At 41.0% G+C, this 20426-nt stretch overlaps 1 protein-coding gene across 1 annotated transcript in view; it reads right to left on the reverse strand.

Moving 5' to 3' along the window:
• Positions 1-145: 145 nt before the first annotated feature.
• Positions 146-20426, reverse strand: part of CUNH8orf88 (chromosome unknown C8orf88 homolog) — a 192101-nt gene continuing 171820 nt past the window's right edge. The window contains 1 exon segment of the mRNA XM_053664719.1: positions 146-385. Coding sequence (XP_053520694.1) covers positions 146-385 — 240 coding nt within the window.

Raw genomic sequence — 20426 nt, forward strand, 5'->3', positions numbered from 1 at the left:
AGGAAGTGGGGGTCGCCTTTCTGTATCCTCAGACGGGCGCGCACAGCCCTCTGGTCCGGCTTGGTCTGTCCCATGCTCGGACCTGCCTCTGTCTTTGTCCGTGGTCTCAAGGCCTCTGTGGGACTCGCAGCAGATCTCATCTCCCTTAGGGACACTCGGTTGGCTCTGTGGAGGGCTTGCTAGTCGTAAACCTCCCCGGGTGGCGAGAGTCTACCAGGGTCTCAGGTAACCAGGCCCACCTGGATCGCTTCCTCCCAGCCCCCGGCTGAGTCAGACGCTTGGTCGAGGGGCCCTCAGACTCGCGGGCGTTTCCTCTTCCTCTTGTTTTTTTTAGGTTCGTGTCCCTGTGTTCCGCGCTCACGGTACCGCCGGGACTCAGCGTCTTCTGGGAGCGGAGGTTGACCGCACAGTCTCATTAGTCGTTGTGAGGACTGACAACAACGAGTTGCTGGCCTTGGTCTGGGATCGGGAGTCCGTGTCACCCTTGACCTCACCCCGGTCGCTAGGGACCTGACGGGACACTTTGGGGACAGCTGTCATCAGGTGCTTGCAGAAATACTGTTGGGTAAATAAAGGATCACAGTTTATAGGGGAGTCACGCAGGCAGGAGAACCACAAAGGGACTTAAGAAGCCATGAGGGCGGAGACAGTGTGCCAGTCACGGAACAAGAAAGACAGAAGCATCTACAGGTGGCTGTAATTGGATGTGGGAAAGAGGGACAAAGAGTCAAACTTAACACCCGGTCAGAGAGGAGGAAGGGTTGCTTGGCTGGGTGAAAACGGTAAAGAGATTAAGAAAAAAAAAAAAGTCGTAGACACTGGCAACAGTATTGTGATTAACAGAGGGAAAGGGAGGTGGGGGGAGGTAAAAGAGGGTAAAGGAGGAATAAATGGTGATGGAAAGAGACATGACTTAGGGTGATGAACACACAATACAATATATAGATTATAGAAATGCACACCTGAAACCTATGTGAATTTACTAACCAATGTCACCCCAATAAATTCAACAAAAAATAAAAAAGCATAATGCCTGGGTTTCTTATTCCAGGTAGGGGCAGGTACTGGGAACACAGTTTATGGGACAGGTAAAGAGTTAAGATGTGGCACATGAGAGAGATGTGAAATGTCTTGTGCAGTTCCACAGCAGCATTTTAGTATGCTTTTGAAAACGTGAGTGATGGGGCATGCCTGGGAAAGTGTGATGTTGATGTATAGGCATCAGTGGAAGCCTTGATGGTAGAGGCGCCACGAGTCCGGTTTTCATTCAAGTTGAGTCCCATTCATTCAGGATGAGCTGCACAGCACGTTATGCTCAGGAACTGTGAGCACTGCATTAAGTCGCTGATGCACAATCTTCCAGAACTCTCTCTTTGCCATGGAAATTGACAGTGTTCCACCATACCCTATCAGTCTGGGTCTTGGAGGGGGGATGATGTCCAATAAATCCCCACTACCCATGAGTGAGAATATAAACCTTGGCTGTTTTAAGCAGCTGAGATTTAAGGGTTTTATTTGTCACCAGAGCAGATCTTTGTCACTTCTGACCGAAGTGGATGAGAAAAGAAGAATGAAACCTTAGGGATACCGGAGTGTTCATTAGACTATTTGCATACAAGATAGAGAGACCTGTAGACCACCTTGATTAAAAGGGTGAAACACCAGTATTCATGTGTATATGAGTAGCTGTTAAGAACCTAGGGACCTTGAAAGACAAGCTGGTCTCATTTCTTTTCAATTGTATCTCTGTTCCTTACCTTTGATCTGTTGTCACACTATCAACTGGCAATTGATTTTTTTTTATCCTGTAATCCACATTGGGTAGGAGGACAATCCAGTTGCAAGAGCCTTTTGCTTGAAGCCAATCCTGAGCATCAAACTGGCCCAAGGTTGATTCACTCAGGTAAGGGGCTCACCCTAATCCAAACAGTGCCGCTCCAACACAAGATACTACTTAGCTCTCCTGGACTGGGAGCTCTGGTCAGGGCAATACAAATTATAATGGGACCTTTCCAGTTTTGTCCCACTCCAATTTAGTTTTTTCACAGACTTGTGAAAGTTACATTTAACAAGTAGAAATAATAGTTAATTGTGAAGAAGGGAACAATAACTCCATTATGAAGCAGTGTGATGGGTGCATCAGAGTGGTGCCACATGATTTGATGGCAAAGGGAGGGAGATAGATGATTCCAATGGGGTGGCTATTTCCAAAGACTGCTCTTAGTTCTGTTGCTGAATTATATGTAACTAGACACTTGGAACTGAAGTCTCTCTCAATACCCTGAGCTAATTGTGAGTTTAACCAATCTCCCCCAGCTCTTTCTGTGTAGCGTTAGTTGTGGTGGGAATTGCTCTAATCTCATCAATACACATCTTTCTAGCATGTTTCCAGTCTTCCTCTTCTTCACTGCTCTTCTTTACATGTCTGACCCAGAAGAAGGTCTTGATGCAGATGGCAGATAAGGTCTAGTGGAAATGGGGGAGGCATCTACTCATATCAGTTAAGTAATCATTTATATAATTAAGGAGAATTATAGGCTGCCTCTGTAAGTATAACTTCCAGTCCAGAATTGTCAAAAGATTTGTGTTATCAGTTTAAAGTATTTTCAACTCTGTAGAAAATAGTATCTCAGGGTTCAATTATAAAACTCTGTGAAAATGCCAAACCTTGCAGTTATTGTAATTCTGTTACTGTACCAGTTGCTGTGCACATAGTGCTGCTCAGTCTAGCCACCATATCAGTTAACACCATATAGGATATTAGGGAGAGAATGAGTATAGATTATCCTCTTTAAATTTTTGTTTAGAAAGTAAGAAAAAGAAAAATTTAAATACTGTCAATGAAAAACTGATATTATTTCCACAGAATAAATCTTTTTTAGGCACACATAATCATATGTCATTCAGTAGTATTAAGTATGTATAGCTTTTCAACTCTTCTCATAAATTAAGACTGAAATAAAATATATAACTAGTGAACATTTTTAAAAATTGGATTTATGCCAAGACTATTTGTGTCAGTCATTGGGTATGAATTAGGGAGAAAGGCCACACTCTGTTCATCGCTGGTATAGAGTGACCCATTTGGCTGACATTCTTCCCCTTGTATCTTCATGTTAGTCCCTCTCAAATCTGTGTTCTCAGTTGAACAGGAAGAAGCAGGACACCTCCCTAGGAAAGAGGATTCATCTTCAGTCAAAAGAAAAGAGTTAAGAAAAGCACAGGAAGAGTAGACAAGTTGTCTACTCAACCACCAAATAAGACAGTTACTCTTCTATAATTAGTGAAGGCATCTGTGATCCCATCATTTTAAAATACACACTGAGGGTGAGACTTTGCCCTCAAGGATTCATGTTCCAGTGTGAGAAGCATAAACAACATAGCACATGTTGTAATACATAAATGTATTACATAAATGTGATACATGTTGTAATACATAGTACAATACATGTTATAATATATAAACATGTATTACATCCTATGACAGCATAGAGGAAGGAATAACTACCTAGGAGTCAGAAAGTTTTAAATTTTGCAGCGCAGCAATATTTGAGCTGGATGTTGAATAATGAATATATACTTATTTATACCCTGCTCATTGCAGAAGGATTTAAAGTATCTTATAGGAGTTGATCATGGAGGAGCAGTATAGCATTTCGGAAGTGACAAAGGAAGTGACAAAGCACAGACGTATGAAAGGACACTGTGTTTGGGAAATGGCGATGAAATCTGAAGGCAGACACAAGGCAGATCTCATGGTCATTGTGTTATCCTCAAGAAGTGGTCAATATTAAAATGAAGGAGAAAATCCTAGAAGTAGCAAGAGATAAGGGGACAGTCACCTACAAAGGACTTCCCATCAGACTGTCAGCGGATTTCTCAAAAGAGACCTTACAGGCAAGAAGGGGCTGGAAAGAGGTATTCCAAGTCATGAAATCCAAAGACCTACAACCAAGATTACTCTATCCAGCAAAACTTTCATATAGAATGGAAGGACAGAGAAAGTGCTTCTCAGATAAGATCAAATTCAAGAAGTTCATCATCACCAATCCCTTATTATATGAAATGTTAAAGGGATTTACCTAAGAAAAAGAAGTTAAAAAAACATGAACAGTGAAAGGACAGCAAACTCACAGTTATTAACAACCACACCTAAAACAAAAGCAAACTAAAAGGACAGCTAGATCAGGAGTGGAAACATAGAAATGAAGATCTCAAGGAGGGTTAGCAACAGGGGAGTGGGAGGAGAAGCGGGGAGAAGGTACAGAAAACAAGTAGCATAGACAATAGATAGAAAATAGATGGGGGGGGGCAAGAATAGTATGGGAAATATAGAATCTAAAGAACTTGAGACACATGGTCATAAACTAAAGGGGGGTAATGGTGGGGACTGGGGGGTAAGGTAGAGGGGAATGAAGGGGGGAACAGAACAACTGTAATGGCATAATCAATTAAAAAATAAATTAAAAAAAAAGAAGTGGTCTTTAAACTTGAGCACATAAAAGTCCCCTGGAGGGCTTTTATAAACACAGATCACTGGGCCCCATGTCCAGAGGTTTGGATTCTGCAGGTTGGGGTGGAGAAAGGCAAGAATTTTTACAGTTTTTAAAAATTCCCTAAGTGATGCTGATTTAGCTGGTCTTGGGACCGCACTTTCAGAACCACTTCCCCAAAGTTTAGATTTTATCCTAAAGTCCAGCAATTTTTAACCTTTTTCATCTCATAGCACACATAAATGAATTCCAAAAATTCTGCAACACACCAAAGAATACATTTCCTGATGATCTGACAAAAAATAGATATAATTTTGATTCATTCACCTCAGATAGCTATTGTGTTGGCTGTTGTCATTTTTTAAATTTGACAATGCAGGGAAAAGAGGTCAGTGCCCCTGACTAAATAGATGAGTAGGATATTTTTAAAATTCTTGTGGCACACCAGTTGAACATCACTGCTATAGTCAATTGGGAGTACCTGGAATTTTTATAGCTTGAGAAAGAATCAAATTTGGATTTAGAAAGTTTCTTGCCAGCTATGAGGAGAACCTGGAGGGGGGCGGGAAACATTACTAGATTATGTCACATGTGCAAAAGACAAAGTTAGTGGGTCTCAACCTATTCATGGAAAGATGAAATAGACTTGAGAATGTCTTTAGGCTTGATCAAGATTATGTGCAACAATGGAATATGAAGAATGAGGGAAAGAAGAAATATCAGGATGTCAAAATTACATTTTATGGTGTATATGAAACACTATAATATTTGTTTTAAAAAAAAAATCTTATGCCACCAAAATCTTTAAAATGATTTCAACAAATTCACAAAGTTTCAGATCACTTTCTTGCCAGTGTTAGGCCTTTGCACCTAAAGTAGAGATGGTTTGGCCATGGTCATTCAGCAGTTACACCTAAAGATGCATGACATGAAGCCCACTGATAAAGGATCAAGTCTTCCTAAGGCAGAATCCTCTAGGAGTGCTGTTTACCCACTGTGCCCAACTGTGTATCAGAACCTTAGCTACAGCTATCTTTTCAAACTCAGTAGACTCTAAATAACTGCAGGAGGTGCCTCCAACCATGAAGGATAAATTGAGGCTGTCTGAAATCACAGAATGAAAAGTGAAGTATGTATGAGTCACATGACCCTAATTATATTGAATGCATAATAATGGATGGTAAGGTTTTAATTTAATTTCCAGGTTCTCCACCAACCATTGAGTTCTTAGCAATGTGTGCCTCAGGAATTTTTTTTCCTATTCTCTCTTTAATGTTGTTCTTCTTAAGGTGTCCAGATTCTGCTGACCCTCTTCTTGTGTTTTGTGCTGTTCTCTCCTTTTGCACGGCTGTCGAGATGGTCAGCTTCTTGTACAAACCCTTTATCTTTTTGCAACTTTTTTTCCATCAATGTAATATCTGCCAATGGCATTTCTGAGAAGGTTGCTTTCTTTAGTCCTCACTGCTAAGTATGTACAAGGCACTAGTTTGTGTTGCTTTTGGAGCTCATTAACCTTCTGTGACTCTTGCACTGGGCTACAACCTCTGTGTCCTGCTCCTAGGGTGATGGGGAAGGGGTAGTATGGGGATTCAGTAAGTAAATATATTTTGATCCTTTTGACCAGAAGAGTGACTTTCAGTTTGGGTCTAAACTGAAAATAAATTCCTCCCTTGGACAGAAATGTTGCCCTTTCTTTAACTACACATTAATCATAGTCTTTGGCTGTAGCCCTTCAGGAACTTTTCTGATTCACTTGGTCACTAGTGCGGTTAGAGTGGATTAGTAAGTAACTCCTTCTTCTAATCACCTAAGCCCTGAACTAATTGAGGGAGACACATGAGTCAGGGGAATGAAGATCAAAACTTTATTACTGATAGGTTTGATGGAAAAAGTCTTAAAATGAGAGTCAAAGACACTTGCTGCCAGTTTAGCCCTTTGAACAGCTCACCATAGGGAAAGTTTGAGTCTGTAAGGCAGGCACACTGCCCAAAGCCATTGTCTGTCACCCACCTTACCAGGTATTTTATTCCATCACCACATGGAGGAATAAAGGGGTAAAAAGCATGGAATGAAGATAAATACTTCCTCATGGAAATGAGAAGATCAGTCACTCAAGACACATGTTTTATAATAGATTTTAAATATAGTTATAAGAAAATAACAATGACTATGACAGTGTTTAACAATGGCTTTCAAACTGTAGAAAATAATTTATTCCTTTAAGATAATTAATGTCTATCACAATTAGCAATTTAAAAAATGTAGAAAGTAATATATATTTTCCAGGTTATGAATGAAGACAGTAAATGCTGTGATTTAAATGAATAATGTGTTGGCTTCACTAGTGATGTGTTCAACTTAAAAAATATATGATTAGGAGAGTGAAAAGTTTTAAAAGTTGTTTCATGCTGTTCATTGCTTACTCCATTCCTCTGTCCTCCGTAGAGATAGAGTGACAGCTGGATACATGACCAGCAGCTGGAAATGCTATTGGCCAGTCTCACTTGCAGCTCAGAGCAAAAGTGATGTGGGCAACTCTAGTTTCACTTTCTTAAAAGGAAATGCCTTGCTCTTTACTTTCTCCCTCCTTCCTGGGCTAACTAACACATTAAAGGTACCAGGGACCTTTAATGACCTAATGGAGCAGAGCCATTCTATCAGCCTATCCTGGCCAGACTAGAAGATGATAGAGAAGTAAGTTTCTACCTTATTTAGGCCACTATATTTTTATCAGCTTAACATTTATAATAACTAGTATAAATATTTATGCATATTTCTAAAGATACTTATTAAAATATGCAATAGAAAGAAATTTATACAATTAGCTCTTGTTGAACTGAAGCCCTCCCAAACATGTCTACTCAAAACCTATGAATGTGAGCTTGTATGGAAAAAGGGTCTTTGGAGACTTACTTGAGGGTCTAGAGATGAGATCATCCTGAAGTGACCATGTGAGCCCTGAATCAAATGACAGAAGAGGAAAATACAAAGAGTAGGGGAAGCCATGTGAAAAAGCTGGAAGAGTTGGGAGAGATTCTCCTCTGGAGCTCTCTCACTGCTGGTGAGACTGTGCAACAGTCTGGGAGCATGGCTGCCCAGCCTATACCTTGAGTTCAGGCTTCTGGCCTCCAAAACTGTCAGAGAATAAATTCCTTTTCTTTTCAATCCTCTTCATTTGTGGCAAGTTGTTATGGCAACTACATCACATAAACACAAGACAAAAATTACATGATCATATCAATAGATGCAGAAAATAATTTGATAAAGTACAGCACCCATTTATGACAAAAGCACTCAGCAAAGTGGGAATAGAGGGAGCATTCCTCAGAATAATAAAAGCCATATAGGAGAGGACTATAGCCAAAATAATTCAATGGGCAAAACCTAAAAGCTCTCCAACTGAGGTCAAGAACAAGACAAGGATGTTGGCTTTCACCACTTCTATTGAACATACTATTGGAAGTTCTAGCCACAGCAATCAGACAAGAGAAAGAAATAAAAGACATCCAAATTAGAAAGGAGGAAGCAAAACTGTTTTTTTTTTTTTTCCATTGTACTTCTTCCATTCTTGGCTTCAGTTTCTTTTTTTTTTCTTTTTTTTTAAATTTTTTTATTGATTATGCTGTTACAGTTGTTCTATTCCCCCTTTCATTCCCCTCCACCCTACCCCCCCATCCCCACCATTACCCCCCATTTAGTTTATGATCATGTGTCTCAAGTCCTTTAGATTCTATATTTCCCATGCTATTCTTGCCCCCCCCATCTATTTTCTATCTACTGTCTATGCTACTTATTTTCTGTACCTTCTCCCCCCCTTCTCCTCCTCCCACTCCCCTGTTGCTAACCCTCCTTGAGATCTTCATTTCTATGTTTCCACTCCTGATCTAGCTGTCCTTTTAGTTTGCTTTTGTTTTAGGTGTGGTTGTTAATAACTGTGAGTTTGTTGTCCTTTCACTGTTCATGTTTCTTTAACTTCTTTTTCTTAGGTAAGTCCCTTTAACATTTCATATAATAAGGGATTGGTGATGATGAACTCCTTGAATTTGATCTTATCTGAGAAGCACCTTATCTGTCCTTCCATTCTAAATGAAAGTTTTGCTGGATAGAGCAATCTTGGTTGTAGGTCTTTGGATTTCATGACTTGGAATACCTCTTTCCAGCCCCTTCTTGCCTGTAAGGTCTCTTTTGAGAAATCAGCTGACAGTCTGATGGGGACTCCTTTGTAGGTGACTGTCCCCTTAGCTCTTGCTGCTTCTAGGATTCTCTCCTTCATTTTAATTTTGGCTAATGTAATTATGATGTGCCTTGGTATGTTCTTTCTTGGGTCCAACTTCTTTGGGACTCTCTGAGCTTCCTGGATTTCCTGGAAGTCTATTTCCTTTGCCAGATTGGGGAAATTCTCCTTTATTATTTGTTCAAATAAGTTTTCCACTGGTGGCTGTGCCTTTCCCCCTTCTGGTACCCCTATAATTCGGATGTTGGAGCATTTAAAGATGTCCTGGAGGTTCCTAAGACTCTCCTCATTTCTTTGAATTCTTGCTTCTTGACTCTTTTCTGTTTGGCCATTATTTGCTTTCTTCTTGTCCACTCCATTGATTTGATTCCCAGTTTCCTTTTCATTGCTATTGGTGTCCTGTGCAATTCCATTCATTTCGATTAGTTTCGCCTTCATATGTTTGTCTAATTTGTGGCTATAATCAACCAGTTCTGTGAGGATCCTGATGACCAGTGTTTTAAACTGTGCATCTGAGAGTTTTGCTATTTCTTCATCACTTAGATCTATGGGCTCTGGGGCTTTGAGATATTCTTGCGACATTTTTGGTCTGTTCTGGCCCTTTAAGTGTGAGGAGCGGAGCCTTGGATTCCCAGGTCGCTGGGTTGTGACGCTGTATGTGGGGGCGTGGTCAGAGCAGGGAAATGGCGACCCCCTCTGCTGTTTCTCACAGCTAGGCGAGGATCAGCGCATTAGGTGGTTCACCTGGGCCAGGCCACTCAGAGTCGCTGTATGTGGAGGTGGGGTCAGAGCAGGGAAATGGCGGTGTCCTCCACTGCCGCTTGCCGCGGGGACCCACCGGGCTCAGGTCCAACCGCCCACTTCCTTGCCTGTCCACCCACGCACAAATGCGCGACCACAGTCAACACGCAGCACCGCTCCCCGCTGTCTCCCCCGAGGTCACTGGCCTGGTCGCTCGCTCAATCGCTCACTAGGTCCAAACCTGCGCCTGGATTCCGCGCATATGGATTTGGCGTGCCTGAGTCCGCCCGACCGAGTTTTCCTGTGCAACCCCGTTTCACCAGCTGCTGGTTTCTCCCCTTAGCGGTCAGGCTGAAGAATTTGTTGTTAACGGACTTCTAAAAAGTTTAATTTTCCGTGTTCTGGCTGTGTTTTCTGTTGCTAATATTTAGTTGTCTCTAAACTTGGTTGTGTGAGAAGGCACGGCACATCCACCTATGCCTCCATCTTGGCAGAAGTCCGCAAAACTGTTATTGTTTGTAGATAAAATGATAGTGTACATAGAAAATTCTACAGACTCCACCAAAAAACTACTCAACCTAATGAATGAATTTGACAAAACAGCTGGATACAAAGTCAATACTCAGAAGTCAAAGGCATTTTGTATACAAACAATGAAACATCAGAAAGAGAAATCACACAAAAAAATTTCATTCAATACAGCAAAAAGAAAAATAAAATACCTAGGAATAAACCTAACCAAGAAGGTAAAAGACCTGTACTCTGAAAACTACACAACACTGAGGAAAGAAAATAAGGATGAAACAAAGAAGGGGAAGCATGTACCATACTCATGGATTGGAAGAATTAACATCATCAAAAAGTCTATATTACCCAAAGCATTTATAGGTTCAATGCAATCCCTGTTAAAGTGCCCATGACATATTTCACGGATATAGAACAAACATTTCAGAAATTTGTATGGAATCATAAATGATCCTAAAAAGCTGCAGAAACTTTGAGAAATAACAACAAAGCTGGAGGGATCACAATACTTGATACCAAAGTGTATAACAAGGCCAAAACCTGGTACTGTCATAAGAACAGACACATAGACCAATGGAACAGAATAGAGAGCCCAGAAATAAACCTCATACTCTGTGGTCAATTAATATTTGACAAAGGGGGCAGAATCCCAAAATGGAGTAAAAATAGACTCTTCAACAATTGGTGTGGGGAGAGCTGAACAGGTACATGCAACAAAATGAAACTTGCTCATCAACTTACCCCATATACAAAAAGAAATTCGAGGTGGTGAAAGACTTAAATATAAGTCATGACACCATAAAAGTCTTAAAGGAAAATGTAGGCAGGAAAATCTCAGGTATTCCACATAGCAATATTTTCACCAATGTGTCCCCTAGAGTAAGGGACATAAAGCAATGAAAAAATAAATGGGATCTTAACAAAATAAAAAGCTCGTGTTCAGCTAAAGAAAATAGCATTAAAATGAAAAGAGAACCAACTGTATGGGAAATTTTATTTGCCAGTGATACTTTGGACAAGGGTTTGATCTCCAAAATATATAAATAACTCACTTGAGTCCACTCCAGAAAGACAAATAACCCAATTAAAAATGGGCAAAAGACCTGAACAGATACTTCTCCAAGGAGAATATACTGAGCACCCAGATACATATGAAAAGTTGCTCAGCATCACTAGCCATCAGAGAGATACAAATTAAAACCACAATGAGATGCCATCTCACACCAGTGAGAATGGCTATCATAAACAAATCAAGAAACAACGAATCTTGAAGAGGTTGTAAAGAAAAGGGAACCCCTGTTCACTGTTGATGGGAATGAAAATTGGTGCGGCGACTGTGGAAAACAGTATGGAACTTCCTCAATAAATTAAAAATGGAACTGCCTTTCGATCTGGCGATTGCACTGCTGGGATTATATCCTAAGAACCCTGAGACACCAATCCAAAAGAATCTGTACACTGCAATGTTCACAACAACACAATTTATAATAGACACATGCTACAAGCAACCTAGGTGCCCAATCAGTGTATGAATGGATCAAAAATCTATGGTTCATTTACAATATGGAGTACTGCACAGCAGAAAGAAAGATGGAGATCCTGCCCTTTGCAACATATCGATGGATCTTAGAGCATTATACTAAGTGAAATAAGACAGGCAGCAAAAAACAAATACCATATGATCTCACCGTTAAGTGGAACCTAATCAACATAACCAACAAGCAAGCAAAATATAACCAGAGACATTGAAATTAAAAACAATGACAGTAACCAGAGAGGAGGTGGGAGGGAGTGATGGGGGAAAAGAGGGGAGGGGTTATCAGAAACAGCTATAAAGGACACATGGACATAACCAAGAAGGATGGAATCAGGGGAGGAAGGTGGGGGTGGCTGTGGTGGGAGGGAGTGGTGGGGGAAAATGCAGACAACTCTACTTGAAAAGCAATAAAATTTTTAAATAAAAAGCTGCATAAAAAAATTGAAATCATCACAAGAATCAAATATAAGGACTCTATACAAGGAAGAACATTCAGCCATTACAAAGCTTCTGTGATTCAACAAAGTTGCCTTCACTTGTCAGAAAGCCAACTTGTCTATATTTTTCAGTTGTTTAGAGGGAAACATGAAGAGATAAGTGTAAATACTTTTGGTGTTAACCACTGCCCAGACAGGGCATAGATCCCCTGGAAACCAAAAATAGCTTGGCTATGCACTGTCCTCTGGAGTTCTAGATTGTCAACGTGGCCAAGATGATGGCCCAGCTAAGCATGAACACAGAAAACTTCCTGGAGCTATGACTAGAGAGAGATGACTTTTCCAGGCTTAAATATTTTTTGAGTCTGGGACTTTGACCCAGTACTAGTTAAATCACTGATGCACACCAAAGTGTCAGAAATGTCATCACTTACTGATAGAACATAGTCCTGCTTGAGCTTGTTCTTAAAGCTCCAAAGGCTTTTTCTTAAGCTAAATTTTTTCTCTAAGCTTTTACTTATCTTTTTAGTTCTATTCCTTAGCACCAGTAGAATATGAATGTTTTATAAAAAGTCTTTCTAATATTTGAAGACAGTCCTTATATCCTTATACACCAATGATGTTACAGTCCCAAAATAATCAAAGGGTAATGGTATCAAATGTTTGTTCCCAATGGCAGAATTTTGTTCCTTCTGAAGTAGTAAAAGTTGTTCATCCTTTATTTGTGGGTGGCAATTAAATCCTGAAGCATGATGAGATGGTAGCTGAATCCACTTTATCCCTTGAGTTACCTATCACATGGCTGAAGTAGACACATTTTGTGGGCAAAGGAAGAGAACATTGAATAGGTGCCCAGGGTATCATAGTAGGTTGATCTGAAAGGTTTGTCGCACAACCTGTTCTGCATTTAAAGATATTTTTTAAATTTATAGATTTTGGAGAGATGAAAAAAACGTCAATTTATTGTTTTGCTTATTTATGCATCCACTGGTTGCATTTTATATGTGCCTTGAGTGGAGATTGAACCCACGACCTTAATGTATCAGGTTGAGTCTAACCAACTGAGCAACCCTGTCAAGACTAGTCTGTTCTGCATTGTGAAAAATTGTTTGTTGCACTTTAAAAAGTGAGCAAGGGATCTCTGTTAACCTGTGCTTCACCATAACTGAAGACTTAGTAGAAAGCTCCAAGACCTCAGTGCCTGAAGAACCAATCAGGGCATAATCCCAGGGGCCAGGATCATCAAGTCTGGCATGACTCAGGTACACAGTTAAGAAATCATAGAAGAGAAAAAAGTAATGTAGCTGTACCTAAAGTCCAGAGTATGACAGGCTGAAATGGAATGGGCAGGTTGGGTGTCCCAGGGTTGAGCTTAGTGACACAGGTTGATAAAAGGAGGAGTTCCAGCAGAAAAATTTTCTAAGCACTCAAACAAGGCCCACACTGGCCATGAGCAAACCAGCAGGGACAGAGTCCAGAGGGAGCATTCAGCTCTGTATCAAGACTCAGCTGGAGGAAGGATGCAGCAGGAAGATCTCTGGGATTAAGCAGCCTCCTTGGCAGAAACAGACAGGCCATCAGGTGTGTGCTGTTTTCCAGAAAGAGGCATGATTTAGCTGATACCTGTGGCTAGTGACTTACTTGGGTTTGGAATGCTCTTCCCAGGTCACACATGGAGTCACAGGGGCCCCAGTGCTGAGGAAGAAGAGAATAACACCCTTTTCACAAATTTTCCTCAACTTCTCCCAAGGGCCTCCTTGGCAGAAGTCACAGCAAGGCAGAAGATAATGTCACAGTCAGTAGTTTTGTGGTTGTGACTGACAGAAACAAATGATTTAGAGAAGTAATCATCTGGCTTCTGTTTCTGAAAAGTCCAGAGACAGGTGTCATGTGTACTGTAGCTAAGTGCTGTAACAGTGGTGCTAGGTTTCTGCCCCATGGCTCTCTGCTGCTCTGTGTTGCTGTTATTGTGAGCAGACACTCCTGCTGAGAGGTCAAGGTGATGTTTAGAGGTGAAGGCGATTCTAGAAGGTCAAGGTTTATATTGTTGCCAGCCTGGGTACTGGATACTCTAGGCAGTTCTCATGTATTGCATTATCCTTACTTATTAAGAATTTTAAAATTAGAAAGACTATCTGTGTACATGACTAAGAGAAACACTATTTAATTATATGCTACACATACTAACTTTTGCAAAATTTTAGAGACAGAGAACAGAAGTCTTACAATCTTACCAAGACTCTGCACTGTCATGCCATCTGAGTAAACTTTCACATTTTTAGCTCTTTACTTGCATATCAGAATTCAAAATATTCCAAGGCCAGATTTTGAAATCATTTGCAGGTATATTGTTCTTGATAAAATGTGGTTAATTATTTCTAGCAGTAGAATATATCTGGATGTAGAGTGTAGCAGTAATTGTTTTAATTGCTGTCTTCAACTCTTCTATTTTTATATCCATTCTGTAGGACTTTTATAGTGTGGAAGTCACTACAATTTACAAATGCTATTCCTTTTCTCAGTGGATGTTATTTTTATCATTTGCAAATTTCCCTCTCTCCAGTCTGTCTTTCCATTTGGAGTTCAGCATGTACTTTTGGACTTAGTCCCCTGCCCACTCTCAATCCCATCACTTTGCAGTCACCTCATTTCTTCCATTGTTCTTTGGGGTATTCACAGTTATACTAATTCCTTTCATCTTTTCTGTTAAAGCCATTTGATTTCAAACTTTTTAAGATCATTTTGTATTTTTAATCTTACCTAGAGGATTATTTTCTGGCTGCCATCTCTTTCCTTCAATAAAGAACTTGGATTCTCTTTTAATTTTAGTTGAACTATCTCTTCCCATCAACTGCAATACACTTGCATGCAAATGGTGAATCAAAATCAATTACCACTCAAAATAAAAACCATACACTGAGGAAGCTAGGTGAATTATTTATTCATATAAATGCAGTGTGCTTTCTTACCTCACCAGTATCTGTCAAGTGGATGAAATCCATTCAGTTAAATGTTAACCCCAAGTTTTAAAAATGTATTTACTCACTTCCATCCCCCATGTCCAATGTACCATACAGTTCTGTGAAATTCACATTTCACAGATATAGGACAAATTTATATGGAATAATAAATGACCTTGAGTAGCTGCAGCAATTTTGAGAAAGAAGAACAAGGTAGGAGGGATCACAATACCTGATATCAAAATGTATTACAAGGCCACTGTAAATAATAAAATCTGGTACTGACATAAGAACAGACACATAAATCAATGGAACATAGTAGAGACCCCAGAAACAAACCCATGTCTCTATAGTCAATTAATATTTAACAAAGGGGGAAGGAGCATAAAATGGAGTAAAAGTAGCCCCTTTAACAAATAGTTCTAGGAGATTGGACAACTACAGGAAAACAAATGAAACTTGATCATGAACTTATGTCATACACAAAAATAAACTCAAGATAGATAAAAGGCTTACATATATAAGTCATGACACCATAAAAGTCCTTAGAAGAGAACATAGGCAGGAAAGTTGCAGATATTCCATTCAGCAATATTTTCATTAACATGCCCCCTAGAACAAGGGATATAAAAGGAAGAAAAAACAAATGGGACTACATCAATTTAAAAAGCTCCTGCATGGCTAACGAAAACATTAGCAAAATGAAAAGGGAACAAACTGTATGGGAATATGTTTGCCAATGATACCTTGGACAAAGGTTTGAACTCCAAAATATATAAAGAACTCACATGACTCCACATCAGGAAGACAAACAATCCGATTAAAAAATGGGCAAAAGACCTGGGCAGACACTTCTCCAAGGAGGACATACAGAGGGGCCAGAGACACATGAAAGGTATGCTCAGCATTCTTAGTCATCAGAGAGATGCAAATTAAAACCACAATGAGCTACCAGTTTACACTGGTCAGAATGGCCATCATAAATTAGCAAATAATAAGTGCTGGTGAGGCTGAAGAGAAAAGGGAACTCTCATACACTGTTAGTGGGAATGCAGACTGGTGCATCCATTGTAGAAAACAGTATGGAATTTCCTCAGAGAACTAAAAATGAAACTGCTGGGATTATACCCTAGTAATCCTAAAGCATCAATTCCGAAGAACCTATGCACTCGAGTGTCCATAGCAGTGCAATTTACAATGGCCAAATGCTGGAAAAAGCCTAGTGCCCATCAGTAAATGAATGGATCAAAGAACAGTGATACATTTACACAATGGAATACTATATGGTGGAAAGAAAGAACGAGTTCCTACTCTTTGTGAAAGCATGGATAGAACTGGAGAGCATTATGCTAAGTAAAACAAGCAAGGCAGTGAAAAACGAATACCATGTGATCTCACCTATATTTGGAATCTAATCAACAAAAGAAACAAGTGAGGAAAATAGAACCAGAGAGATTAAAATAAAGAGCAAATTGACAGTAATCAGAGGGGATGGAGAATGGGGTAATGGGAGAAAGAAGGCAAAGGGTCAAGTCAAGGAACATGTATAAAGGACCCATGGACAAGGACAACAGAGGTCGGGATTGAATATGAGAGAGGGGCTGGGTAGGGAAGGGGAGAGTAATGGGGAAAAAGGAGACAATTGTAATTAAACAACAATAAAATTTTTTTAATGAAATGAGTTATCTACTTATTTATTTACTCAACAAGTATTTATTAATCATTTGTAATGGATACCATTTGCCACATATTATGTATAAATGAATGAAGATTAACTCATATTTGTGGGAAGCAGGCACATTGATGGACCCAAAGTTGTTTTACAAATACCTCATGGAGGACTGACTTCTTGCCCAAATGGAGTTTATTGTCCCTAGGTATGTGCCAGGGGAACGTAAAAGAGCTCTCCACTAACATTTCTATGTCTAGGCCTGTCATTAACCTAGGATCTTTACAACAGTTACTTCTTGGTCACAAAATGCTATTTAACATATTTATATCACTGTTTGAGCAACCTATCTTCTAACAAAAGTTAGATTGTCTGAAAGTTATTAGTAGAAGACTGATTTTCAAAAAAATAGTTTCAAAATAGAAAATATGGATGATGGTGGCCAGATAGGTGGAAATGGAGTCCACTTCCCCCTGCACACAGGTGAAACATCTAGCTGATCCTCTGAGGAACAGAGTGAACAGCCATCAATACCCCAGCATATATGAATATTGGAGACCAAAATTTGTAGAGGACATAGAAAAATAAGGCAGTAAGGAGCGAGCTTCAGGACAATAAGGTCCCTGGTTTCAGCATGGGGACCAGGGTGGCAGCAGATCCAGGCCTGGCACCCACTGCATCTGTTGTAGGGTTCTTGGGAGAGAGCCATGTCAATGGCTCCCTCCCCTGCTAAACAAGATTTGAACAGCACCAGGAGAAACCAGGTTGCTTGAAATCTCAGGGAGGGGAATAAGGACAAAGTGGCAAACACACAGGGGCTGTGTGCGTCAGCTGGGGGGAATTGCGAGTTGGGCCGTGATGGGCCCTGACCAAGGTAGTCCATGGTCTGGTTGGAGAATTAGGTGGTATGAGAGGTCAGGCCCTTGTATGGAGTGGCAGGCTCCAGCAAGAAGAACTTTTCAAAAAGAAAGAGTGAAAAGGAAACACTGGGTGGCTGTTTGGGAGATTCTCCTGCAGCAGCCTACCCAGCCTTCTCCCCATGTAGCTGCTCCTGTGGTGGCTCAGAAGGCCCTGCACCCACACCCAAACCCCCCGAGAGAGTGTGTACTGTGGAAGGCCCTGCATGCACCCCTGCAGGCCCAGAAACCGTGTGCACCCGATCTGTGGGACTGGCTGCTAATAGTTTCACCACACCCACGGGCCCTGGAAGGAGCCTGACTCTGCCACCAAGAGGTAATGCTCACCCAAACCCTGTGCCCTCAGGGAAGCAGCAGAGGAGGCATGCACCTCAATCCACAGCAGCACCCCTGTACTGCAGGGCCGAACAGGAGATGCCCCTGCAGAGGAGCACTGCAGGGCTCAGGCAGTCTGCAATCCCCAGAATGACTTAACACAGTGGAGAGGCTGAACTAGCCTGAAGAGGTTCTGAGAGTCCCTAGCATCTAGGACAGCAAAGAGTGAGAAGGGGGTGTGTGAACTGTCCCTAATTGGTGCACCTCAAGGACAGCACAGCTGGTGGACTAAAGGCCTACGCTGGGCACAGAAGGGCACTGGAGGCCCAACAGTGAACTGAGGAACTGGGGCAGCAGCTAGTCAAGTGACACTCAGGAAAGGAGAAAGCAAAACCAATTCCCCTCCCCGTAAGCATGCTGCAGCCAGGAAGACCAACAGAACTGGCTTGGCCCATTTGAAGCCAGCAGGAGGCTTTTTTTTAGTATTTTTTTCTCTTAACTCCTTCTTCCTCTCTTTCCTTCTTTCTTTCTTTTGATTTCTTCTTCCATTCTCTCCCTTTTTATCTTGTCTTCCTTCCACCTCCTCCTCCTTCCTTTATTTTAAATTCCCACAAGTGAGACAATCCTAAATCCTCAAACCCTAGCACTGTGAAAAGACTAGAGTTGGACCCAAAGAAGGGTTACCCCACTAGCTGAGACTGTGAGACAAGTTTCACTTGGATACTATAGAGAACTTGAAAGTTATTGTATATTTGTATTATTATTTTTTCATTATTCTTACATCTTTTACTTTATTAGTTTTTTTGTATTTCTCTTCTTTCTATTTAGTTATCTTTGCTTGTCTGATTGAATTACATTGTTTGACTGCTTTCCCTTCTTTTCTTTTCCATAGTGTATTTTTAATTTACTGTTTTTCACTTCACTTGTGTTCCATTAGCACAATATTCTAGGTCCTATACTTCCTATTCTTGTTACCCAGATCACATAGAGTCTGTCATATGATTGGTACTCCATTATTATTGTAAATAATTGCTGTTCCATACAATTGCAACTTGTACTACACAGCACCCCTCCCAGGTCTTAGCCACTTCACTGTTTCCTGAACTTTATTACTGTTGTGGTTAACTCTATTCTCCCACACACTACACCTATTTTCTATCCTTTTCTTTTGCTTTACCACATAATATGACCTCCCAACAAGCTCATTACTTTCTAGACCCAACTCACAATTCTTTCCCCCCTAACAAGAGTCTTATCTACTTTCCACCCTTTCTTAAAAGTGGCTAGTGGCTAGGTGAAATACCATGGTTCACATTATATATATATATATATATATATAAAGGATCTCCTATCTCTTCTCTATAGGTTGGTACTTTAAATATCATAGGATACACTCTCCCTGAATTAAACCATTTGGCCTTCCCCCTCCAAGGATCACAAAAAAGAGGAGGTGGAAGCTGTGACTATCAGGAACCTACTGGAAGAGGACACCCACCAACAAAAGAACCACCAATACATAACAACAAAAGAAGGTGAAGGAGGGGACTTCCGCCAAGATGGAGGTATAGGTGGATGTGCCGTGCCTTCTCACACAACCAAGTTTAGAGACAACTAAATATTAGCATCAGAAAACACAACCATAACACGGAAAATTGAACTTTTCAGAAGTCCGTTGACAACAAATTCTTCAGCCCGACCGGTAAGGGGCGAAACCGGCGTCTCGTGAGGGGTTGCACAGGAGGACTCTGGTCAGACGGACCCAGGCGCGGAATCCAGACGTGCGAATCCAGACGCACGGGTTCCAAACGCAGGATTGGACCTAGTGAGTGACCGAACAACCCACCGGGTGAGCGACTGCTGAGGAGACAGTGGGGAGGCAGTGCTGCGTGTCGACTGGGGTTGCCTGTCTGCGGGCGAGCGGACGGGCGAGGGAGTGGGCGGTTGGACCGGGCCCGGCGGTCCCCGTGGCATGCGGCAGTAGAGGGCGCCGCCATTTCCCCACTCTGACCATGCCCCCACATACAGCGTCACAACCCAGCGACCTGGGAGTCCAAGGCGCCGCTTCTCACATTTAAAGGGCCAGAACAGACCAAAAATGTCACAGGAAGACCTCAAAGCCCCAGAGATAAATCTAAGCGACGAAGAAATAGCAAAACTCTCAGACGCACAGTTTAAAACACTGGTCATCAGGATCCTCACAGATCTGGTTGATTATAGCCACAAATTAGAGAAACATATGAAGGCTAAACTAATTGAAATGAATGGAATTGCACAGGAAACCCAGAGAGATGAAAAGGAAACTGGGACTCAAATCAATGGAGTGGACCAGAAGAAAGCAAATAATGGCCAAACAGAAAAGAGTCAAGGAGCAAGAATTCAAAGAAATGAGGAGAGTCTTAGGAACCTCCAGGACATCTTTAAACGCTCCAACATCCGAATTATAGGGGTACCAGAAGGGGGAAAGACACAACCACCAGAGGAAAAATTATTTGAACAAATAATAAAGGAGAATTTCCCCAAGCTGGCAAAGGAAATAGACTTCCAAGAAATCCAAGAAGCTCAGAGAGTACCAAAAAAGTTGGACTCAAGAAGACACAC

Source organism: Artibeus jamaicensis, unplaced genomic scaffold, assembly GCF_021234435.1.
Source record: "Artibeus jamaicensis isolate MK-2021 breed Jamaican fruit bat unplaced genomic scaffold, CSHL_Jam_final contig_386, whole genome shotgun sequence".
NCBI lineage: Eukaryota > Metazoa > Chordata > Mammalia > Chiroptera > Phyllostomidae > Artibeus > Artibeus jamaicensis.